General features: G+C 31.9%; 1 protein-coding gene across 1 annotated transcript in view; it reads left to right on the top strand.

The window, feature by feature from the left end:
* The first annotated feature begins 286 nt into the window (after nucleotides 1-286).
* LOC128175740 (uncharacterized) overlaps nucleotides 287-26,038 on the top strand; it is a 43,512-nt gene continuing 17,760 nt past the window's right edge. Inside the window, exons 1-37 of the mRNA XM_052841577.1 lie at nucleotides 287-451; nucleotides 6,527-6,614; nucleotides 6,759-6,795; nucleotides 6,934-7,054; nucleotides 7,358-7,409; nucleotides 7,799-7,899; nucleotides 8,474-8,571; nucleotides 8,797-8,843; nucleotides 9,793-9,847; nucleotides 10,057-10,132; nucleotides 11,691-11,781; nucleotides 12,079-12,365; nucleotides 12,490-12,544; nucleotides 12,651-12,797; nucleotides 13,002-13,225; nucleotides 13,723-13,853; nucleotides 14,093-14,274; nucleotides 14,839-14,984; nucleotides 15,427-15,756; nucleotides 16,073-16,215; nucleotides 16,411-16,481; nucleotides 17,233-17,393; nucleotides 17,627-17,796; nucleotides 18,102-18,276; nucleotides 18,639-19,243; nucleotides 19,483-19,742; nucleotides 19,965-20,171; nucleotides 20,707-20,907; nucleotides 21,022-21,158; nucleotides 21,298-21,469; nucleotides 21,732-21,802; nucleotides 21,966-22,123; nucleotides 22,258-23,493; nucleotides 23,856-23,950; nucleotides 24,662-24,831; nucleotides 24,970-25,336; nucleotides 25,736-25,913. Of these exons, the coding sequence (XP_052697537.1) occupies nucleotides 287-451; nucleotides 6,527-6,614; nucleotides 6,759-6,795; nucleotides 6,934-7,054; nucleotides 7,358-7,409; nucleotides 7,799-7,899; nucleotides 8,474-8,571; nucleotides 8,797-8,843; nucleotides 9,793-9,847; nucleotides 10,057-10,132; nucleotides 11,691-11,781; nucleotides 12,079-12,365; nucleotides 12,490-12,544; nucleotides 12,651-12,797; nucleotides 13,002-13,225; nucleotides 13,723-13,853; nucleotides 14,093-14,274; nucleotides 14,839-14,984; nucleotides 15,427-15,756; nucleotides 16,073-16,215; nucleotides 16,411-16,481; nucleotides 17,233-17,393; nucleotides 17,627-17,796; nucleotides 18,102-18,276; nucleotides 18,639-19,243; nucleotides 19,483-19,742; nucleotides 19,965-20,171; nucleotides 20,707-20,907; nucleotides 21,022-21,158; nucleotides 21,298-21,469; nucleotides 21,732-21,802; nucleotides 21,966-22,123; nucleotides 22,258-23,493; nucleotides 23,856-23,950; nucleotides 24,662-24,831; nucleotides 24,970-25,336; nucleotides 25,736-25,913 (7,010 nt within the window). The remainder of the gene's footprint in view (nucleotides 452-6,526; nucleotides 6,615-6,758; nucleotides 6,796-6,933; nucleotides 7,055-7,357; nucleotides 7,410-7,798; nucleotides 7,900-8,473; nucleotides 8,572-8,796; nucleotides 8,844-9,792; nucleotides 9,848-10,056; nucleotides 10,133-11,690; nucleotides 11,782-12,078; nucleotides 12,366-12,489; nucleotides 12,545-12,650; nucleotides 12,798-13,001; nucleotides 13,226-13,722; nucleotides 13,854-14,092; nucleotides 14,275-14,838; nucleotides 14,985-15,426; nucleotides 15,757-16,072; nucleotides 16,216-16,410; nucleotides 16,482-17,232; nucleotides 17,394-17,626; nucleotides 17,797-18,101; nucleotides 18,277-18,638; nucleotides 19,244-19,482; nucleotides 19,743-19,964; nucleotides 20,172-20,706; nucleotides 20,908-21,021; nucleotides 21,159-21,297; nucleotides 21,470-21,731; nucleotides 21,803-21,965; nucleotides 22,124-22,257; nucleotides 23,494-23,855; nucleotides 23,951-24,661; nucleotides 24,832-24,969; nucleotides 25,337-25,735; nucleotides 25,914-26,038) is intronic.

The following is a 26,038-nucleotide window of genomic DNA, read 5'->3' as shown; positions in this document are numbered from 1 at the left end:
TGTAGTCCTATATTAAGTCTATGCACACCATTAGTAGCACATTTACACCTCTGTAGGCAAGAATTCTTTCACATATTATAATTCACATTTAATCTTCCTGCTTGTCCAAAATAGAGCAACCTCTGCCTAGTTTATGATCCATTTAAAGGCACAGCACATGAAAGCAGTAAACGTCAATCATAGAAAACTGGTTTTAATGCGCATATTCTAACAGGCATGGTCTTTGCAGTTCCTGGTGTATCCAGGTCACCAAAGTGATGTGTAGCAGAATGGGACTCTTGTAATCATGATGGGACGTTTTGTTCATCTTTTTACTCTGTGTGGATTTTGTCTACTTTTCTTGCGTAGAGAGACCTGTGCATATAACTTTGAAATCGGTTACGAGTATCATTATGAATACAAAGCCGACTCAGTGGTATTAGCGGACTTCCAAGTGCTTACCATTGTCAAGGTAACATATTTTTTACAATTATCTTTTTGTATTGTATGTAGCAAGTGTATTTGTAGACAGTACAAAAAATGAGCGTTCAAACTCGAAATGTAATGCACACCGGGTATTGATATTATCATCTGGATATCCTTAAAGGACAATAGATTCGAAAGCAATACGCGGTGAAACTGTTTTCCTTTTTGGACATCTCAATTAATGTCCGTTTTTTCGTACCAGTGTTACAGCAAATCAAGCCGATTGTTGGGGTAAGGGGATTAGTTGGGTTTGGAATTTACTTAAAATTTCGCAATTCTGCATTGTGCCTCGTTTTATCATTCATACCATAGAAAACATATGTCCCGCCTCTTGCATACTCAAACGTTACTGAAAACGAAACAAGGGTTCTTGGAAAGCGTTCAGTGTTTTACTTGTATTATAGTGATCTCTAGATACATGCTCTTTTAAGAGCAGCTTTTTAAGAAGATTATTTAAAAAGTACCAATAAATTTTACATCTACTATATATCAAAAGTTTCGTTGTGTAAATAAGAACAAAATTTATTACATGATATAAGATTAGATGAAAACTTGAAAATGCCCTAGCGATATGTATACGCCAACGCTTTATATATGTAGTAGAACGTTAGATAAGAAATTAAAAAAATGTTCAATAAAAATGCGTGCCTAATTAGAAGAAATGGGTGTTTATAGTCGAGCTTGGGCATAGGGGAAAGACTTTGATTGCTGCTTAATACTTATTTTAATTTGTTCCTGATTTTCCCATTTGTTTTATTGAACTAATAAATTAGAAATCTTTTTCACGATCACGATCATCAAATGTAAATATCATGTAAATGTGTTTCGAGCTTATCTTCATTTTACAATTTAAAAGGAGACAATATCTACATCTACTGAGTGATCCATTCTTTAATTCAAAAGAAAATCGATCAGCAGTCACCCAACAATGAACGGAATTAGGATAAACCAGAATGTTCTACTTTGAGATTTAAGTAGTCTGCTCGGTTAAGAACAACACCCTGTATACCAAATGGAAAAATCAAATAAAAGTCAAATAAAGAACCATTCGGCGTACATTGCATAAGTCAGTGAATTGGGACCAAAATTTACTGAAATTAAAAAAAAAGATAATTGTATTAAGTTTCCATACATGACCAAAGAGATATTTTTGGTTTTGTTTCTGTAAAATAAATGTGAAGCAAGACAAGATTTAATGCAAATAGCATTGAATAAAAAACTATATTATATGTATTTTATAAGTGCTGAAAGTGTGGAAATGCAAAGAAAATTGCACGATTTCAAAAATTTTAATGATAACATATACTATCTTATCAAATTTACGTTAAACGTGTAATTATCGACATGAATTTCTAAATGTACATTTTGAAAATGGTAATTGCAAAAACATATCTGGCAGGAGAAAAGCCATGTTTTGATTTTTACATCATTTATTAATTTCTCTGCTAATTAAAATAAATCAATTTTTATGATCTGCTTTTGAGTAAAAATTTGGATCTGTCTAGTATCATGGAATCAGTTTGTGCGTTGAGCATAATTATTATCACTGTACATATTAAATCCTCGGTATTTTAACAAGAAATCAAACATTTTATTTTAACAGAGTTAAAGTTTCTTGCAGACAAAGATTACGTACATGATGTTAATTAGTGTGTGCATATACAAATTCCTGTGTCTTTCAACAAGAAATAAAACGTATCATTTGGCAGAGTTAAAGTTTTTTTTCAGACAAAGATTAGATATTCAATGTTAATTAGTATGGCATATACATCTGTATACAAATTGTTGGGACTTTTAACAAGAAATAAAACGTATTAATTAGCAGAGTTTGAGGAATTTTTTTTTTACAAATATTATGCATGCAAATATTGCACTGTCAACTCATAAATCATATATGTATATATTATGTTCCTTGGAGTTTATTCTGGGCTCTACTTCCGACGTATTGTACAGAATAAACGATGGTTTATTTACTTTCACACACTTTCTACCGATGATTTTTATAGAAAGGTAAGAAAACGTGATGAAAAAACCCCCCAGTAGAAATACTTCGTTTTAGTTCATAAGGGCCAAGAAGATGGCATCATTGCATTAACAAAAACAAATTTTGCTACCTAAATATACTCGCACTTATTAAGGTGATAGATTTAAAGACACTATACTTTAAATTTCACAAAGTTCCAAAAATATGCATGTGTATATGAAGTATGCGTGCAAATTGTCGGATATCGTTCCCCCGTATTGAATATTTACTGACTCGCACTAACAAAAGATCGAACACATGAACGGTTTTAAATTCCTATTTTAGATTCCTTGCAAGGCTCATTCAAATTGACACAGTTCAATCTTTTTAACTGAAATAAAAACTTGCTATGCAAATACTTCTAACTTTAATAAATACTCTATGTATGTCAAGCTTTCAAAAATTGTTTTTCGAAAATCTTCGTAGTTTTTCTCTGAAAAACTATTAAATTTTTTTTTTAATGACACCAAGTCTAACAATTAAACCAATAGATATGCACGCGTGATCGGTTCTTTAAAAACGAAACTCGATAAAAGACCTTAGACTAGGGAAATTGAGCCGCTATCTAATTTAAAATCATTATATACCTGTACTTACGTTGGGTAATTAACCATTTCGACTTGGAGATTATTTGTAAAGCCTTTTTTAAACTTCCGGGTCCTTAGTTTTTAGATTGTTAGGGGTGTTGCTAAAACACAGGACGGAGAATAGAACAGAACCGAAACTACACAAATGCGCAACTAAATTAATCTGATTTTAATCAAAGACTCGATAAGGGTGTAAATAAAACTTGGCTGTCTCTATTACTTGTACTTAAAGAAAAATTACCTTCTAATCAAAGTTGATAAATTCTGGATTGTTTTCCTTATTACCAAGTTAACATAATTTAATAATCTATAGTAATGATTAGATTTTTTTTTTAGCTATTAAAACATGAATCCAAATAAATAAATTCAAATATGAGCCATGTGCATGGTAATAACTACACATCTTAAATTTTGCTGCAAAATAAGCAAGTTCATTGAAATGAAAAGACAATAGTAAAATTCACTTAATCTGGCAGTCGTTCAAAGTAATACAATCCTAACACACATTTGAAATAGGATGGGTGAATTTGGGTGAAATTCCATTTGATGATCCAGCATCATGGAAGAATGTGATTAAAAAGGGATGCTGAATCCGATATAAATTGCTAACACCAAACCCGATTGTTTGACGAGTTTAAAAGCTAACCCGATTCTCATTAGGATAACAACTAAGGTTAAGGCTGGTTCTGGTAGTATAACCGAATTTATCCCAAAAATTTAAGGACGGATTCCAATTTCACCAGCTTTAGACTAGCTTTATATATTTTGCATTTATTCTACATGTCCTTTGAAAAGAAACAGATATATGTGACGATAATACGCTTTACGCTTCAGAAAGATTAAAAAAAAACCCAATAAAATTATCTGTAATAAATCATTTAATTCAGGGCCTATGATGATATACATGTACTTCGTAAAGTTGTAAAGATGCAAATTTGAGTCTGATCTGTTTATGCGGTTCTGGCACAAGCTCAAAGTGGGTACATATTTTAATTATATTGTTGCAATAATGCTGATTTATTTGAAATACAAGACATCCTCTCAAGGTAGATTTAAATTGATTTCATTGAAAACGGCAAGCCTTCGTTGGATACCATCAGATTACTTCTACACTATTTACATATCACTAAACAATGCTAATACCCCCACCCCTTTTTAAGTGAGAGAGATAGAGAGAACGAGAGATCCTATACAATATATAGTTGTATAATGCTACTTATGTGCCGACTAACAAGAATAATTCGACTCAGTTTCAAATGTCATTGACCCATTTCTCAATTTTTAAAATATGCAGGGGTATCAAATACTGCTAGTGGGGTATGGCACGACGTTGTTCTTTGCTGTTCAGCTGTAATGTGAAATTTAAAACCGGTCGTTATTGCAGCAAGGTGACATTTCTTCAAGGTCAATTTTTTTTCTAAAAAGAGGATATAATACAAAAACATCCACTCAAAACCTATATTAGTTTGATTGATTTATAAAAAATATAGTTAATTGAGCCCTCGAGCCCCTATTGTTTATGAAATCCGTGTTTTCCTTGACAGTAGCATTTGTACATAATTCAGTAAACACAGCTCTTGATTTATACCTATACCTAAATGTAAATTGCAACAAAATATTAACATAACACAACATTTTTATAATATATCGTTGCCAAATGCGTATGCAGATATACGTTCGTCGATCTCGAAGTCGTCACATTTTGTAACATTAGATTAAAGTTGTAGATTTGTTTTTTATGTTACAAACTACAATATGGGGATTTTATTTATTTCTTTTTCTAATGAGATGAGATTGTTCAGTCATGTTATGTGTACATATATACATATTTTTGTAACTTTAGTTTGCATACATTTTCGAACTAGAAGTTACAAAAATTAACAAGATTATGAATAGGACAGAACACAAACTGTGTTTTAAAACGGGTCATTGAAAGACTAGGTAATGAACAAACCAACATTTTTAGATATAAATTCATAACAGTCATCTAGTATGGTATTCAAATTCCAAATATTTGAGGTTAATGATTTGAACTATTTTTACAAAGCTCTTATCGATGAGATTATTTTACAAGACTAATTTTATCTGAAAATGGAAATACGACTATATGGCGCTTTTGATTTTCTAAAAAAAATTATATTCTTCTTAATTGTAAGTTTATAATCCTTGAAACATTTTTTAATTTGCAAAATTTGGTAAAAAAAACTTATTAGATTTTAAGTTATCAATATGGGAGCACACGAATATCTGTAAAATAAATACAACAATAAAAAAAACGGTACGTGTTGTTTGTATTTTTGTGTCTAAGATATGTCATTAAGAAATTAATTCTCAAAATAGCAAGGCGTTTTTTAAAGTTTAGTTCGGAAGAGTGATTATGATTGGTTGTGAGCAAATTTTAATACTAATTGTTAGACTATAATTAATCACCTAATTGTCAACGGGTTTTTCCCGTTTTTCCCCGATTTCGACAAATAGCACACGGCGGGTGTGACCGGTCAGCAGAGGAAGCTCACTCCTCCATGGCACCTCATCCTATCTCTATCTTTTTAGAGGTCCGGTTTGCTCTGCTTTGAATTTGTATTTCGTTTTATGGATATTTGGGATAGTTGACAGTTTGTTATTGTCATTTTTTTATGAACAGTTTATATGAATTTCATAATTTATAACTTGAAAGACTAGAGATACATTGGTACATAACAATTAATGATATAATTACAATTTTAACCGTTATATTCAATTCTGACTGGTTTTTTTTGTCGAATATGAACTACGAATTTTGAACCACGAATAATTTTTGCTTTTAAGTAAGTGCCTAGATCTGGATTGTTTTAACTAGTATACAAATGGTGACATGATTTGATTTTTACTCTATTATTGAAAGGGGCATGGTCACGATTTTGGTCAAAGTCTGTTTCATTTGGTTTTATTATTTGCAATGATTAAGGAATGCATTTCTTATGATCAACTTAAATTTGAGAGTCAGTCTAAGAGTTACAAGGAAGATACAGGGATCAAGCTATTTTTTCATGACAACAAGGCTCAGGCCCTGTTTTTGCTTACGTAGTTAGGTTCAGTATACCAGTAAAAAAAACCTGTTTGAACCTTTTTGAGGCTGATTTTTCCATTTTTATTCAATTTAGCATAAATAAACAGTTTTCTAACGTTTAACACATTCATTTTAAGTCAAAAACAGGAATTTTCACATCAAAAATTAAAACGGGAACAAAAGCTTTGTTTACAAAGCAAAGAACTGTAAGCTTTGTAACTCGCTTATATCTCAATAAATCACACTCAAATTTTTGGTTGTCTATTTAAAATGCTTTACTGAATCATGTTGTAAACATTAAAATCGGGAAAAAAAATGACCAAAATCGTGACCATGCCCCTTTAAAGGTAAACTATCCCATAAATATGATCCTGGTTTAAAAATATTTCCATTTCTTTATAGTTCAGTGTCCTGCCACTAGTGAGAAACAATGGGTCGCTCCTCTGTCAGATACATTTGGATAGCTTCACACAGTCAGCTGGTGGAAAAAGTAACTCTTTAAAGATGCATGATATCTATCTACAAATCTTCAAAAATATGATACATGAATTTTAAAGTTAATGTGACATAAATTTTCAAGGCAGTAAACAAATATTCTAATATATTTTGTTATATATTTACATTATCACTATAGCTAAGAGCAACCCAGCTGGATGGAACTTTGCAAAAGGGTAAATTTTACTGTTTAAACTATTTTTACTTAAAACGTCACATTTTGCAACATGACTTTCTATCAGATACTGCATATAAATTAAACTGTGTTAATAAGAAGGTTTTTTTTAAATTGAATATTTATTTTATGGTTACAGATTCGAGTTTGAGCTTTCTGAAGATGGTCTAATTAAAGATATATGCCATCACAAGGAAGATCATCATGAGGTCATCAATCTTAAAAAGGTCCTTGCCAGTGTGTTTTCAGCCATAGGAAAGGTTTGATAGTTTTTTCTTTCCATTTTCTTTAAGTTTGTTCATGAAGTAACATTTAAAAAAAAAATAAACAACCCACATGTCTAAAACCTTCAGTACTTTGTATTTGCAAGAAAGAGCTTGGTTCATGTATTTAATAATTCTTAAGCTTGATATGCATTTCTATTCCATTGAAACTATATATCATATAAAAAAGTATCGTATAAAATGAAATATAATTCTAACGCCGTGGAGATAAAAAAAGGAAAATGGTGGAATGTAAGTCGGGTCTGACATTATAATGCCAAAGATTTCGATATTTTGTAGCCTCAGAGTTTAAGTAGCCAGGCTTTTATCAACTGGGAATACGACCACTCGGGTACGTACAGTATTGATATATTACGAAGCATAAGCAAACGCTAAAGAATTCCGAAATTAATCTATCTTCATTTTTTTTTAGCCGGAATGATATATATTTTAGCAACAATATTGATTCTACATTATCAAATTGTCAATTCTGCCTTACTATGCTAAGTATGATAGAATTCAGAAAAGAAAACAAAATGATTTTTATACCTAGCAAGTTCTTCTCAAGCAGGTAAATTAGTTTAAAAATTGAAATTGGAAGTGACATCTAGCCCTTTTAAATAAAATGAATGTATTAAGACACTAGACAGGAAAACTGGATTACCCAAAGAACCAATAAATTGCCATAAAACATAGTATGATGTATCACTTGAGTTAAAAAATGTTCTTACTTTTTTTCAGGATACATACATCATCGTTATGCAATTCAGAACTCTGCCTTGGGCTATAAAGTGCATAAATTTCACGAGAGTGACGGGCAAGTCTATAGAAAACACGCCAAGGTAAACAAACAGTTTTACATTTAGTCGTAAATCTGACAATATCAAAATCTTTACCACTCAATGAAAAGTGCATTTATTTGTAAAAAAAAAAATCCAAATGTGGCTTTGATTGTTTGGGAGTTTCATTTAAGTTTGCTTCTATTAATACTAGTAGTCGAATATTGATTTGATCCTTTTTTTCTACCCAGGGGTGTTTGTTTAATAACATATTTGTCAAGAATCTTCCTGGTTTTTTTTTTTACGCTTATTGGAAACGCTTGTCGTATTAAATGTATAAACAAAAACCCATTTAACATTTACTTACATGTACATGTAGTTACATGAGTATTAAGATTTAGTATAAAGTATAAAGTACCTTCGGTAAGTTGTATCATATATGAATTATACTACTGTAAAAACATTTCTAAGGCAAATTCTTATGAAACGATTTTTTAGCATATGATAAACACGAGTAAGCTTGTTCCGGCTCAAACAAATTTTGAATTTTGTTTCGTAGATGTGTAATTAAAAGTCAACATAAATGTAAAACTTGGTAATTTTATTATTATTGCAATAATTTTTCATATATTTCCAGACTTTACATTACACCAACAATGGAGTTATTGAATTTATCAAAGCAGACGACAAAGTTATTCTTCAGAACAAAAATAAACACAAGAAACAGGAAGTAAAGTAAGACTTTTTATGAATTTCGGGCATTTGAAAATTTTGCTGTATGAAAAAGTTAAATTGATATATACAATGTACAAGATGGCCTTCGCTTTGATCAAATGAAATGTAAATTAAATGTATTAAATATGCATATTAAATTAATTGAAGAAATGTTCAGATTAAAACTGAAGAAAAAAGTAATTAACACATTATGCTCATATTTAAAAGTCATTACCGTTTAATCAGACATTCTGTCCCTGGTGAAAAAGAAATAGAAGTCGAATCCAGTGGAGGTAAGATCATAAACTATATATAAGGGGTAATAGAATAATCAGGCATTTAGTGGTACCTAGTTTCAGACACATTCCGCTCTGTAGCATCAATTGATATATTTTTGACGTCGTCGTGTGAATAAATTCCGTTAGGTGAGCAGACAAATTGAATAATGCTCAACTTACGGCATTTATTGACACGACGACGTCAAAAAATAAATTATTTAATGCTTATATTTACATTCCTTTGTCGATGAAACCATTTATTTTATTAAATAAATCGGCACAAATTGCAGATCATGGAGGGAGTAAACAAGTAACAGCAAGAACAACTGTTCTCTAAATCCGGTTTAAACTGGTTATCACATAGATTGTTGAGACGAGCCTTGAAAATATAATCCATTAAAAAAGACTCTTGAATTTTTTTTACAATAGAAACGACTAAAATGTTGAATATTTGTAATGCATGGCGTTTTACCAATATGTATGAAATATATTTTTATATTGATAACAAAGAAATAATGTTTGGGGACTACTTGTGTAAAGTACATGTACATGTAAATACATGCACAGTGATTATGTCGTTGCATATTGAGGCCTTTAAAATCACAGAATTTTATGAGAAAACACAGTAGAATGTAAATATAATTGTTTATCTGTCCATTACGTTGTATGCCGTCACAGCAATTCCTTTTTCTCTATAAATGTAAAATAAAGCTGTCACAATATTGTCATTAAATCTAACAAGCACAACTACTTAGTAAAAAGGCACCTTGTTCAGGTAAGCGATGTGGCCGATGGACTTCTTGTGTTGCAGCAAAAATTATCGTTACGCTTTTATTATCCATAATGCATTTTTTTTTTACAGTATACAAAAATTCATCAATTTTAAGATAACGTCATATGAAATCGATATCAATTATTTGAAAATTGGTTTAAAATTCATTTAAAACTAGAGTTGATGTTGTAGATGTAAATGACATTGAATCAAACACAGCAACTGAAGTACGTCTTGTCAATAAAGTGTGAGTACATTTTATGTAATGTTTTAAACAATAATAATCATCATTAAAAAATCCGGAAATGGGGGTGGGGGTTGTTGTTGAATTTTTTTCAGATAAATTATATGACTTGAAAGATAGTTTAAATACTTTGGATTGTATTTAATCTAGAAAAATGAATTCACAATTATTTGTTGTTTTTAAAAACTTTTTAAATTTTAATGTATTAACAGAAAAATTCACAAAGTAGACAAATTAATACGCCTCGACATAAAATCCAAAGTAAAGGACATCATTGTTGCTAAAAAGGTATGACTTGTTCATTTATGTACTTGATTATTTAGTGAATTGATAAACATATGTTGATATAGACAAAATTTGCATCCTAGTTTTTATAGCGTACACATAAAAGAAATCACCCCACGCCTATATTTGTATTTCTGGCGGTATTGACCTCTGTTAACAACATTCAAAACGTTTATTTTGAGGAGATAAACCGTGAAAAACTTTTCATTAAAAGTTATGAATCCGTTTAGTATGTTCTTATAAACAATTTTAATTATCAAACACATTAAACAAATTGCAAGATCGTAATGCAAGTGATGTAAACGTCCATACACCTGAGGTCAACTGTCGACATGTAAGTTAAATGCAAATGTACGTTGTAGTAAGTTTTTCCGAACTTTGCTGTGCTCACCATTAACTTAAAAAAAACCATACGTCAACTGTTTTAATAATATTTTTGCATGTACACATGTACAACGTTCAGGTACTTTAGAACGCTTGACAACGCCGTCCCTAAAACTTATGTAGCAGGCGTTAAAGTTTTTACCTTTTAAAAAAACTTTAACGTCTGCTAGCATGCTAGTATTATGCCTAGGTCACGTATAAGCCAATGGTCGGCCCACAAATTGCTCTTGTATTGCCCGACACTGGTATCGGATGATGCCGAGCAGTCACATTAATTCGTAGGAGCATCGATTACTAAAAAAGCTTGATTATTTGTTAGTCGGCGAATCGTCGTCCAATTATCGAGTGCTAGGCCACAGTTTAATTTTCACAGTCGACTAATTACAAAAACAAGTTTTATTATTGACAAGTAAGCATGGCGTGGTCCATGTGACCGCCATCAGTCGAGCTATAGACGGAAGATGTTTAAAGTAAACCGTATACGGTCACCCATTCGTCAGCAGATTTACCAAAATAGCTTGACGGACCAGTCGACCCTCGGTTGATTTTTGGTCGTCAATCGGTATCTGCGGCCGACATTTAAGAAAAACCCAAATGCCTACAGTGTATATGTAAATGTCGACTGACCGACGACAGACATAAACTCCGTACCGATAGTCGACAATGATCGAGGGTATCCGTTGCTCGAAGGACTATTCAATGACTGCTTCAACTGTAAAAATCGGCCACCGACGCAGAAAAATAGTAAAACTTGACCCGATGGACACAAAATTGGTCTCATGACGAAAAACGTCGAAATCGGCCAAAATAGCTGATAATCTGCCGACTGTCGCCAGAAGAATTCTATTTTTTCCTTAAAAATCGTTGGCCGTTGTCGTTTTTCTGAAATGGGACTGGGGTCTTACTTTTTTACGTCCGTAATTTGACAGCCAATAAACAACTGACATTTATCTCAATAAAAACTTGTGTAAAATTTCAAAAATTAAATTTTTCGCTTCAGTTAAGATTTTTGAATGAAGTATAAATAGCTAAGAATGTCGAGGTTTATTATTAAATATGTACTCAGGAATAGGTATATTTCTTATCTTATTGTTAAAGAATTACTAGTCAATCATTATTCTACCAATCAAAATCGCTTGCTACAAATGGAATAATCATGAAATAAAATTCATTGCAGGAAAAATCTGAAAAAGTTCATTTGGAAGATGTAAAAGTTCAAGAAGTTCTCAAATCCAAAGTAGCCTGTATTCAGTCTAACAACGATGAAGGTAAAGTGCATAAATATATGTATAATATTCATATTTGTTAGACAAGTAATAGATTTAGTCCAAAGATACAAACAATCAAGATAATTTAATATTCAAGTAATATCAGTAAAAAACAGAATAGTTAAAGTCGTATTTACTTGATTCGGCAATGTAGGCACAAGATATCTTTGTAGATATTAATGTAATTTTTAAAAGGTTAAAGATATTATCACCAAAAGACATATTAAATATTTTATATATTATTTTGGCAATGTGTTACAAAAGAATCATAAGTGAATGATTTTGTTACTGTTTTAGTTAGTAGAAATAGAACTGATTGTTTTGCTGAGCTGGTACAGCTTGTAGACCGCCTCTATAAAGAAGACTACGAGAAACTTGCTACCAAAGAGCTATCGCAGTGGTGTCAACACAACGATACGATGTGTGTTTCACGTAGAAACGTCTTCATTGATCTTTTATTGATGAAGGGAGACAATGTTACTCAAGATCTAATCATTCAACATTTCTTCCTAAACAAAGATGTCAACGAAACCGATCTCTTTCGTATTTTTTTCCATGTTGCAAACCTGCGAACCCCAACTTTGGTAGATATGTTTGTTTTAATAATTCTGTTAATTTATTGAATATTAGTAAAGATATATATATATATATATATTGAGAAAAGTTGAATGTTATAAAGATTATTCACATTGTTTATGTTTTTTGCAGGCGTTTTTAAAAGCTGTAGAAGAGCTATGTCTCGGGCCAAACAATTCAAATATAGGTATGAAAACTTTCGTCTATCGGAAATAATTCTAAGATATTGATCAGTTATCACGGGGCGATAAAGCTTTTAAGTTTTAGCTGTAGTTCTTGATTTCTATTTTCAGGTTTAATGGCTTTGACAAAAATCGAGAAACATGCGTGTTTAGCCTTGGGAACATTGATAAAAACTTTTAGAAACAATTCTTTGCTTAGTGAAAAGACGGACACGCTTTTAGATTCATTACAGCGGTGGCTGGCTCCCCACAATCAAAGTAAGTTAAGAGGGTTTAGAGGGATACTGATTTTATCACAAACTTTGTGAATATTTTTATAGTTGCTTAGTTACATGTGGAATTATTTACTTTTACATTCAATGCTAGAGTAAAAAATAGAGAGTCCTGCGAAGAACAATCATAAATAAATGTTAATTTAAAAAAAGGTAAATATTTATTTACACGTTTTGCATGTGTAAATAGCTCAGTATACAGAATTTCGAAACAAAAGAAGACCACGCCGATCAGTGGATGGGTTTGATCGCGAGCTACATAATTACACCTACTCCAAGATGGTCTTGATTCATGCTCTGGGAAACACTGGGAGTTCCAGGGACCATCTTCTGACCTACATGCAACCTGGAGAAGGAGACAACAGCTGGAGAAGGGCGGCGATTCTAGCAATGAGACACTTTAAATGTGTGGAGGTATACTCCAACCTCTTACCAAAAATTGTTAAAAAATCAATCTTTGTCTGACAACCACATTTACTGGATGTTTGCAATTAAGAATCGTTAATTTAGCAATGATAGGAAGCGATGACACACGTACAAGTAACAAAGATTAATAGCAATTGCAATTTTTGGACATGTTCTGTAAATTACACATCAAAACTTTAGCTTGTTACAGTAAAACATGGTAATAGCGAATACGCTTATATTGAATTGACGCTTACAGGAAAGTGATAACATTCTATTATATGTTTTGAACTTGACAGATATAGCAAATTACGCTTATAACAAAGCAAAATCAACCGTCCCAGTTGGCACTTCGCTATAACCATGTTTAACTGTATTCTTTTTTTTAATGTGTGCATTTCTAGTTAAAAGCATTTTTCAAAAAAACAAAAATATAGCTTCATAATTCCCATTCGAATACTGGGACTTATGCAGAATAATATATTGCATATTTTAATTTATTTAAGAGTTCGACAGCTCTGCTTAATTTGGCGGTCAATGATGGACATTCTGTTGTAAAGCTACAGGCGTTGGAACTATTTGAGAAACATCCTTTATCAAATAGAAGTATTCCAGAGCATAAGGATGTTTTATTAAGGTATAATTCATGATCATAACCAGATAATATGCGATATACTGTCATTTGAAACATATTTATAGATCTGATTAATTTTAATATCACATAAAACCTTTAAGATTAGAAAGGTATATTCTGTTTCTGTTTTCTATTTCAATCATATTAGAAATTCACAATTAGTCATTAAAGTTCAATATTAAAGGTCATGATGCAGTTTAAATTGCGTGTTCATTAGAGCGTCTTTTAATACATCCTTTCAGTCGTTCTTACAACTATAAGACTCTAATGAGGGTAAAAAGAGGCATTCTTGACGTGGAATTCAAAGATGGAATCTTCTTCTCATTGAAACTTCCTGGCATTCAATGGACGAAAGAACTCGGCAACAGTGCCCTTGGAGCAGCTTTTGGAATTATTTTAAATAATGAACTAGAAGTAGAAATAAGTAAGCTTATCAACAATAGAATATGAAACATGCTGTTCATCTATGAACATGCATTTTAAACGGTCCTACATTTTAAGTCACCAAAACAGATTGTAAGTATAGATGACATACACTGTATAGAATAAAAAGTGCGTAGGCAAGTGATAAGGATAACCGACAGCCTGCCTTTAAGTGTTGGCAAAAACAGGAACAGGATGATATATATGCGCGGATCAAGAACATGTTTTCGGGCGAGGGAGCAGTGGTCCGAGGGATAATTATGTTTACTAAGAGAGGGGGTCCGAGGCATATATTTTGTAATTTTACCATGTTGATGTAGATTTTTTAAATTTTTCATGGCGGGGAGGGGGCAGACCCCCCTTCTCTATCAGCGCATGACATTTAAAAGCACAAATGCACATCGCAATTCATGTATATTTATGTATATGTTGAATAATTATTTTATTACTCATAATCTGATTTGCTTATGAATGTTCTTTGTGTGAGAAGCACATACATGAATAAACTGCCGATTTATCTGAATTTATATATGACATGTCTAGTTTTTTAAAATTTGTTTTGAAGAACCTCTCAGTGGCCATGCCATGCTTAACGTGTATGATGATGTTTTTGCCAAAGTAATGTTGGGCTGGTTTAACGTGGAACAATATCTTTTTCGAGCACACGCCTGTTACAGAGGCCATGCAGGATATGATATCAATATACTAAAGGTATGGTATAATACAGTAAAATAAACTAAACCTTGAAAGCTTTTTCTCTGTAAAAATTAAGTTGCTGATACTTTTTGTTATATTCGTTTAATGTCTAATGTCGCTCTCATTAGAGGGACATAAAATAACATTATTTTTATTATACTAGTCGGGGTATTAGCAATACCTATAAAGAATTTCACTGCACAATGTTATAAAATGTTAGGAATTTCTTGGTTTAAAACGATGTATTTGTATATAAGAATAATTGTTGGAAAGTTAAAACTCAACCCAGGTGGCAAAAATAAACAAAATGTCAACATTTTAAGCCAACAAGTTAAGTGGTTACATGTGGAATCTGATCAGACACTTTTCATAAATTACTTTTTATTTATTTGAAAAAGAAAAGTTTACTTCGATGTACTAAAGGACAACTTTATTTTATCTTAAATTAATCTTTCAGGATTTTGGAATAAACGGTATCGAGGACCTTGCTTTGATATTCGACAGGATTGTAAAAACGATAGTCGATCCAGTTGTTAAAGTTGTGCAGGCGTTCAAGACCCTTATTCAAGTATTTGACAAAGGCATTGAATATATCGTCAATAAAATTATAGAAGTGGTCAAGAACTTTCCCCTTATCCTGGAGAGTATTGTTCAGAAAGCCGTAGATGCAGTAATGAAAGTTATTGAGTACGGAGGCGTTCCCTGGATAGACCAGATTAAAAAAATTATCATCAAAGCTAGATACTTTGTTGAAGACATCAAAGAAGATATTACCAATTTCTATAGCGTATGTCAATTTAGCTATTGCTCATTTTGTTGTGTTTTATACAAGAGTTGATTTAATTTCATACATTGGATAAACGATTCCTAATAAAAACCAAAGTAGAATTTTTTACACAAAATGAAAACAAATGCAAAGAGAATAAGAATGCTCATTTAATTCTTGCCTGAATAAAGTTCTATTTAAGGTAGTACATCAAGTTAACTCCGAATAAAACACAACAAAAGAACAATCATAATACAACGATTAAAGGAGTTTGCAGCTGTATGTTATGAAACATTCTAATAATTGAAACTTATGCGCTTCTTTGTTTAAAATTTAGACCATTGCTGATGCAATAACGGTGACACTTCCATACGTTGGCAAAAAATTATTTGATTCGGTGGCATCAATAATTTCGGCATTGAAAAACTTCTTATCAAATCCGGTGCAATCAGTCACCATCTTTGGAAAATCAGTTTTAGAGTAAGTACTTTTCATCGTGTTTTTGTTTGAATATAATAATAAAGTTTGCAAAAAAAATTAAAAACAATTAGCTAATCTACAAACATGAAAGTACGAAATTCAATTCAATTTGTAATTGATATTCATAAACAAATTATGACTTTTTTGTCACAGGATTTAAAGAAAATCAACATGTATTTGAATTTTATATTTTAGCATAAAGCTTGCCATAGGCATGTTCCTTGATGTTAAAAACAAAGTGATCGAGACTTTATCTTTTTTAAAAGGTAATATGTTTTCCTTTGTACTTTATATATAATTATATTTAGGAAATAAGTAATCATTCTTTGAGTATTATGAGCTGATAATTTTGGTCAGGGCGTAATCAAATCCAATAAAGCCCGAAAGGCTTTATGATAGAATTGATCACGCCCCGACCAAAATTATCACCTCATAATATTAAAAAAATGATTCCTTACTATTTATATTTATATTATTTTAAGCCATCGTACGAATAAATTTTTAAACATAAATAAGCAAACCCTGCTGGCGCCTCAATTTGGCGTCATTTGAAGAAAGGGTTATACAGTACAAAATCGATATCTAGTATTATCACAGGCAAAGACAGTAGTACACACACACACACACACACACACACACACACATATATATATATATATATATATATATATATATATATATATATATATGTCTTGCCTAGATGGCCCAGTGGTTAGCGCGGTGGCCGCTCACTGCTAGGAGAATGGGTTCCAGAGGTCGTGAGTTCAAGCCCCGGCCGGGGCGGAGGTGGAGCTCCAAAAAAGGTGAATATCTCTGTGCTTTGTATATATATATATATATATATATATATATATATAAACAGAAGTTCGATGTTCATGAACAATATTTATTGTTGTGGATATTGTTCCTCCAAGATTATGTTGCATTTGAAAATATTATTTACAGTTATCATTATTTTAAACTTTCATTTCAGCAAGTGTAAGAAAGTTGTGAAATCTATGTAATATTGATTGGCAGGTGGAACCCCTTTCTGGATTGACTATTGGGAAGATTTTAAAGAGATACTTGGAGATGTTCAAGATCTATTTCGACTCATTTTTGAAAAGGAAAACACACAATCTACTGTGAATCTTGAAGATGAGCTTTCAACTGCACTTACAGATGGAGTTAAAATGACGGTTAGTTTATTGGCTTTAAAAAGTATATCTTATTTGATTTATTTCAAATATAAACAGTAAGTTTACAAGCTTTAACATGTAAATCTTATTCGGAATATACTTATTTGACACAAATGTGTCCATTTTTGAGAGTAAGAAAAAAAATATTCAAATTTTCAAATGTTTGAGAAAAATGTATGGTTTTGTGGAATTTTATTGTGTGGAATTGGTCTGAACATATTGCTTATTTACAGAAGGAGGAAACAAACATATTCATTGAAGTTATCAAAGACTCGTTTGGAGAACTAACGAACCAGCTGAAGGAATCTTTGAGTGATTTAGTATCTCCGTTTTTCAAAGCATTTAATTCCGTATTCAATGCTATAAAAGCAGTGAAATCTGGCTATACATCGATAAGAGACACGTAAGGAACTTGATTTAATAAAACATTAAGAGGGCTGTAGGGTTGTGGCTGTTTCAAACTAAATGTAGCTCCTTAAGATGAAGAGCACTATATAAAAATGAAGGAATATGCCAAAATTTTAAAGCTAAAATATTTAGTGTTTTCTTCACTAAATACTCACTAAGTACTAGTTAATGTCCACAGAATATTGAATTTTTAAGTTTAAGGCAGATTTGATGGCTAATTTATTGACCACCCAGACCCCTCTAATTTTGAAGAACAGAGATAAAAGATATGGTACAGTAATTGAAATTTGTTTGTTACAGATTTATTAAAATAAAGAACATCGTACAGAAAATATTTGGTTCCAAATTCCATATTACATTTCCCAATCGTCGAAGACGTGAGGATTCAACCTGTGGTGTTGGTGTTTGGCCAACCAATCAACAGAACAGGTATCAAACACTGGGGGTTGATGTGCGGATATCTTACCATTCAGATGTAAGTAATATGATTAATTCTTGCGTTTGGAATAATCAAAGCAAAAAAGTTATTTTATTTGTAGTTTAAACATAATTGTAAATTTAATGTGTTTTATCTTTGACGATGAATAATTGTCTATGAAAAGATAAATATATATATATATATATATATATATATATATATATATATATATATATATATATATATATATATATGCCAATAAAACTATGTTCAAACAACACTATTCTGTAACTTGTTGGTGTAAACATATTGAGCTTTAAATTTTCTAATATATCAAGGGATTCTTTTAAAACAGATTTGTTTCTTGACACGGCCTCATCAACATGTTCTAAAATTTAAACACACTTTGTTCACTACAGATTCGATGTCCTGTCAGTGGCGAGGTATTCAGAGAGGACAAGAGAGTTAGAATTTTGCCAACTGATGAGGATTTTATTGACTTTGAAATCATTATAGAAAACATTATTCCGACATCAAATATTTCAACAAGTGGACAGTTTCTCATAGCTGGAAAAGACATCATCGGAAAAGCTGATCAGTCTCCATGTGAACACAACTGCATCCATGTTTCCGTTCGTAAAAAATCATTAACCCCGATGGCGGATTCAAAATACGAATACATAGACCCATCTCCCTTCCTTGACCATTTGCTTCCAACTCCTCAATGGATTTGGGATTGCCGGGACTATACCTATATCAACTTTATAAGCGTCGTTTCAGCTGACGCAGGCGAAGAAGAATTAGAAGAAGAAAATGAAGAAATACCTCGATCGGATTCCCCACAAGATCCAGGAAGCGAGTTCCCTCCGGTGGAACCAAATTACAGACCTCCAGAATTCGAAGTTGCTGTTCCATCCGATCCCGTTGCCATGACTGCGTGGAATAATTTCAAAAATGGATTTAAAGGTTTAGTTGCCAATTTCAAAGACATCGCCAAACAACTTTTCGATTTTTCAAACAACAGGTAAAGTGAATTTATATTAAATTACGAAGCAGGAAATAAGTTTATTTTAAATTTGATGCACTGAAAAATTATTTAAACATAAAAAATTCCAAACAATAAAACACATATATAGCTGATTGAATGACAGTAAAACACATTTCTTTGTTTGCATAATTCATTTATGCTCTGTGCATTGACTTTTCGCTTAATGTTTTGCTTGTTTTAAAGTTCATTCAAATAAAAACATTGATGTCTTTTAGAACTGGACCAAACCTTTTGGACCTTGTGGATGTAAACAAATACACTCTTGGTAGAATTAATGAGCTACTTGGAGAAAATGTCGCAACAGAAATGAAAATAGTTTTTGATAAACTCCAACAGCTTCGATCTTCAATTTCTGCTCAGAATCTAGATGGCTTGTCCATGTCAAAGCTTCGATCCCTACTGTCGGCAAGTTATAGTTCAAATTCTGGAGCAAAATCCAACATGATATCAAGGATTTTATCAAGAACAGAACAAGGTAAACATACGTCAGTCCTTGGCAAGAACATATAAGAAGGGCCTTTTGTAGGGTCTAAACCTATTAACTAAAATCCAATCTGTTGATAATATTTTACTAAATCAATAAAAACTTACCATTGTCATTATCATTAGGTTAAAATTTAGATGATATTAACAGTTAACAAAAATATTCTCATAACCATTAGTTTGAGTAGATTGTAATTTATTTTATTTGTTTTAGATTGTCCATCATTTTTAAACAGACTACCAAAAGGTCCTGGTAATGTTTGCTTTGTACATCGAAGTTGCAACGAAATTTCATGTGCTGTTTTGCTTTCCTTTGCCAACAAAAGAGTAATGACAACATTCAGCATAAAGATGGACAACTGTTTAAAAGAACTTGAGATAACCACGCAATCAACTACAACTGTAATAAAATTCGAAAATGGTTTGTGTTATTTATTTATGAGGGTCACATTGTCATCAATCCAGTATTGTGTGTATGATCGTGTTATCTTATAAAAGTAACACTATTATGTGAATTTCCTTTTATAAAGTTGTTTAAAGGATAAATTGTATATATAAGTGGTTGCTCAACACTTGATAGGTAGATTTTAATAATTTCTCGTCGGTCTGTTCGTAAGCATAAATGTCTGTCCGTTAGAAATGAATGTGGAAACAACCTAATATGAAAGTGATTCCTTTTTGGAATCAGGAATCGGCAACAATGAAAATGAATTGTCACTATTTCTTCCAACTTGCGATTTTGTTTTTACAGATTGTTAAGTTTGATAAAAAAAAATATAAAGATTATTTTACACTTTTTATGATACTACTAGTTTTGATTATTGCATGAATGTACTGTGCATGCTTTATATAATTTATTGCATAGAAAAGCGAGCCAGTTATTAAGACCAAAACGCTGTTCAAGTGAACTGTGTTGGTAACGGGTCTCTTCTAAGATGTTTTCATGATACTTTTAGCTGAGGAAATAGACGAAAGGGTCAGACTTCTTGCTTTGTCGACACTGATGACAGCAGATCTTGTGGTGTCAATTTCTTTCCTTTGGTCCAACCCCGTAGTTTCTTTAAGTGCAGAACTTTGTGTATCGGATTATATAAGTTGCCTTAGTACGATACCCGTAATGCTCAATTACGAACTTGAGGAAACAGATTGTTCTCAAGGTAAGCTGACTAAATAATATTTTTGTTTACTAATTTTAATTAAAGATTAATTTTACTTTTCTTCTAAAATAAAGATAATTGTACAGCTATTAAAACATATCTTATGCTTTTCAGATAACGCTGGTATAATATTACCAAGCATGAATGACATAACTGTCGAAGACTTTATAGCAGATCTTTCAGATCACCATCTCCTAGATCGTGAAATACTTAAAGTTTTGGATACCATTAGAGAAGCTATGATAGACGAAGTATAATAAACATAAATTGCAATAATTGTTTTTCATGTTGCCAGTAGTATATAAGTTTTATGGACTTTTATTTTCCAAAACGCTTTCTTGATAAAAAAAAAAAAGGTTATTATATATTTTTTAATTTTTTCTATTTTAGTTAATAAACGACCCAAGAACACTTTTAAAAATTATGGGGAAAGAATTCAAGAATAAAATTGACTTCTGTGCAGACGTGGAGATACCATTTCCTGTAATAGATTTTGTGTTTGTCGACAGTGACTTATATCCACCAGTATTTATAATGGTTGGGCCTGTTCCAATCTTTTTTGGTGAGTATCCCTTATGAAAATGAAGAATTGTATAATGTTTTTATCACTCATGTTACATCGGTGAAGTTCAATTTAAATCAAGATGAGATTCTCATTCCACGATCAGCAGATTTTATTTTATAAATGATTCATGTTAACAATATTGTAAAAATTTTACGATGAGGAGTGCAGTGTACGACTTTTTCACAATAAAAGAGACACTACATATCTTATGAACAGATGATGTACAAGTGATTGTTTTCTTTAACTTTGAATTACGTAGAATTTGGAGCTGCAGCATCTGTTGGTTTAAAAATAGAAGTAGGACTATGTATTCTGAGTTTCAAAGCAAGAGTAAGTAAAGATGAATGTAACATTCTGGAATTTATATATCACAATAATTATCGTTCAAGAATACAATATTTACTTATTTGGAGCAAACAAATAACATGGCATTTTAAAAATATATTTGGTTCTCAACTAACACTTAAAAAGAGATTTAATTATGTCTTTGTAGGCAACATTAATACCTTGGGCAGGTGCAAAAGCATGGGGAGGTGCTTATGTGCAATTTTTTCTGTTTAAAGCTGGTATAAGATTAACAGGATATCTCCTTGAAACAAGATTTCCAATTACAGCAGAAATCACGTATAATAAATTTCCTTTAGATGTCAAGTAAGTTTAATTGATGGTATACTTTGGGAAAACATTTTTACATATTTTTTTTTCAAAACTGTTACTAACTGAAGATTCTGCTGTTCTTATTGGTAACTACATGTAAAAGACGTAAATGCTGATTTTAATTTTAGGGGAAGACTTGATATCACACTGGTACCTCTGCGATTAAAGCTGGAAGCTTATTGTATGTTGGAATTCAAAATTTGTGTTTGGAAATGTATCAAAATTACCATAACGATTTTCCGAGGCACTCTTTGGACATTTTCAACAAAACCAATTTCTGGTAACATTTTCACCAACATAAACGAGGAAAAGGACACCTCTCCTCCACAGTTCTCTCCTCCTGGTGTAACCGGTCCAAAAAGTCGGCGAAAACGGGAAACAACGGGAAATTGTCTCATTAAACAAATGACAGGTCGGAATCATAAAGACCCTGCTTATGAGCTTCAAGTTGCAGCAGACGATGATAGAAGTAACCTGAAATTGTTTTATGCTATTGGCACTCAACAGGGTGGCACAAATGTCCTTGACTTTACAGAAATGGGTGGATTTTCTGTCTTAGTAGCAACTGATGACTTACCGAACGGAATACCTCTATACTGGACAGTGAAGGCAGTGAACAGTCAAGGCTCTGATGCTCGCGTGTATTGCATGCTTCAAACGTATGACAATACATTACCTGACGGACGAGTTGACCCTTCTTATAAATACAGTTCTCACCCGAATGTTTTATCAGGTACCATCAATGTTTTTGATGATTCCCTGTTGCAACAAACACATCTTCAAGCAATGGGATTCAGCTCTGGAATGTACGGAAGCGAAATCGTATCATGGAAAAACCTAACGTTGGGTTCAACGACACACAGGGTTGGAATTATGAACGATTTGAAACATTTTAGTGTTCCTAAAGATGGTCGACTAACAACCCAACCATTTGCCACTCATTTTACCCATACATCACATGAATGTGCAACACAATGTATCAATGCTGGAACAAAATGTGTTTCATTTGATTACGCATATTTTACGGAGTCGTGTGAGCTCCAACATGTAGTAGAAGGACCAAACGCAAAACTACGTGTAAGTGGTACTTATATGAACTACGAAAGGCTTGGAGTAGGATATAACTCCTTTGAGAGGTACGAGAACCTTCCTCTTGAACATGGTAATGTATATTTTATAAATGCTAGGATAGGAAATGTTCTTGGATATGTTGGATACCTTCATTCATTTGGAACAATGGTTGACTTCACATCACCAATGACTGGTCCATTGGGTACTGATTTTCAAGAAACAACTTCAGCACATGGATGTCACGCTTCAGTAGCACAGCGTTGTGTTGAAGTTACCTGGAAGGAAAATCATAGGTAAAAATGAAACGTGCAAACGTTGCTTAGATGAAATTGAGTGAAACTGATACTAACATATAAATGATACAAAAATTTGCAGTTATTTAAAAAAAACTTCAATTAATATATTCTTATAGTCAATACATTACATTATTAAGATTTTAAATGAAGACATGTTTGATTCGGTTTTGTATTATATATAAGATAATCATTATACATGTACGTAGATATAAATTTAGCTCATATTTATATTCGTTGTAGATTTTATTTTTTTTTATCAATAATTTATTTTTATGTGAGAAAATGAATACCATAAAGACTCATTTATTTATGTTTATTATGATTTTTAATGATTTTAACATTTTTCTGACTTCCTTTAGGCACATTATTGATGGGCAAGGAGCATCGACGGTGTTTAATGGTCATACTCCGCTTGTCGATAAACTGTATACGAAATCTAATCACTACATTTCTGGTATGTATGTAACATAAAGCAAGAAAAATCTGTTTTTCAATCAAATTATTCTGCATCTATAATTAAACCTTAATGCGTTTCGTTCAAAAACAGTTTATTAAAGCTTATATATATATAAGTTGAGGATTATTCTGTAATAGGTATCGAAAAATTGTACAAAGATGAAACTTACAGAAAATTCAGAGAAAATTTGTGGAAGAAAAAATTAAATACTTATATACCTTTTGGTATAAACAAAAGGGAACATTATTGTCTTTAGACTACATTATTACTAGTTTGTATAGACTTTTCCTTTATTTTATGTCCCGTTATCTATACATTTTTCATATATTACTTGTTTATGTACTAATTACGGCTATCACTGTGCTTTCTATAGACTCTCACATTTATTTCATATGTTTTTGGCGCAATATTGTTGTATGACGTCACTTGCCAGACTGTATTCATATTGTGACGTCATAGTATATGTTCTACGTTGTGTTGCTATAGACAATAAACACCGACTGATGAAGACCGGTAACACGGTCGAAATATTTTGACACAGTGTTTTAAAAGTTTTTTATTATTCATTGAAAAAGAGACTTTGGATATATATATATATATATATATATATATATATATATATATATATATATATATATATATATATATATATATAATATCAGGATAAAAAATCATTAACAAAAATGTTTATTATTTTCATCATCCCAGTCAATTTCGATGGTTTCCATGATGACGAGTCTGGTATATATCAATACTCGTGGGCTGTCGGGCAGTCCGTTTGTTCTCATGATGTGGTTAACTTTTCTGATCCACATGAGTTCCTACACAGCGCAAAACACTGGACTCACAATGGATACGAGAAAAATCTTCATTTATCGGTGACAATTTATTTTTTTCCTTTCAAAGATTAAACACAAAGGATATAACATCAATTTTTTCCGAATTCAGTTGTCTTGTGTTTTTGGTTATCTATTTTCTATGCTTCTTTTAGTAATATGGGTTTTTTTCTCTCATAGGATGGGAAGTACTTCATGACAGTCCAGTGTCTGAACAATGTGGTATTTGGTGGCTCCTTAGTTACAACGGTTTGTCACAGATTACCTATTACAGTGGACACAACTCCCCCATATTTTGATGGAGTTGAACAAATTTATTTTGACGAGCACTTTGATATTTTGGCAATTTATTATAAAGCTGGAGACAATGAGTCTCAATTGGCCAGCGCGGACTTTGGATTGGGAAAAACGAAGTACGACGTTCTCGTAAGGAAGTATTCCTATCACCCTCCGATGAATGGGGATGATCATCCATTCATCGTGATAGAAGAACTGGATTTACAAGAAGGGATTCCAGCATGGCCACGAGTGAGAGTAGACAATGGAGGTAACTGACTTTTTATTGAACTGTTTACATTGTTTTATGAATTAACAAACTTTAATGAAGTTATTGTTGTAAATCCTAAAACCAGAATGATATACTAGAATCCTAAAAAGTCATTTTTTTTTTAATTTGTACTTGAAATGAAGATATCCTATGCTGTCTTTGTCAATGTATTGTTGTTTATTACCTGAAAACCTGTCATTGATTTTGTAGAGTTTTGTTTTAGTTTTTCTTTCATTGAGAATTTTATAAATTGATAAATAACACAATGATGAGCTTTTTTAGATGCAATATATCAGCAGTCAAAATAAAAACTACAAATTGTGTAATTTTATTCATTGTAAATATGCCCAATGTTAAATTGGTCGCTAAATTATAATTTTAAAGAACGTTTTGTTGTAGTGGGTTTGTTTAAAGCGGGTAGTGGTCCAGAGCCTATCTTGATTGACAGATCACCGCCAATAGCCGGTAACGTTTTGGATGGTGATGTCATCCATCACGACATAATGTACCAATCCAGTGACAAAGAAATGTGTGCTCAGTGGACAGGTTTCTACGACCCTGAGTCTGGCATTGACCAGTAAGCAATTACATTATATCCCATTATACATAATATGATATTGAATTAAAGACAAAAAAAATCACACGTATAAAAGATTGGTTCTTTGTCAAGAGAAATGCTTGTGTTGGAACAGAAGAATAATC

Source organism: Crassostrea angulata, chromosome 3 (assembly GCF_025612915.1).
Source record: "Crassostrea angulata isolate pt1a10 chromosome 3, ASM2561291v2, whole genome shotgun sequence".
Lineage (NCBI taxonomy): Eukaryota > Metazoa > Mollusca > Bivalvia > Ostreida > Ostreidae > Magallana > Magallana angulata.
Note: the sequence above shows the minus strand (reverse complement) of the source record. Positions and strands in the feature narration are given on the sequence as shown.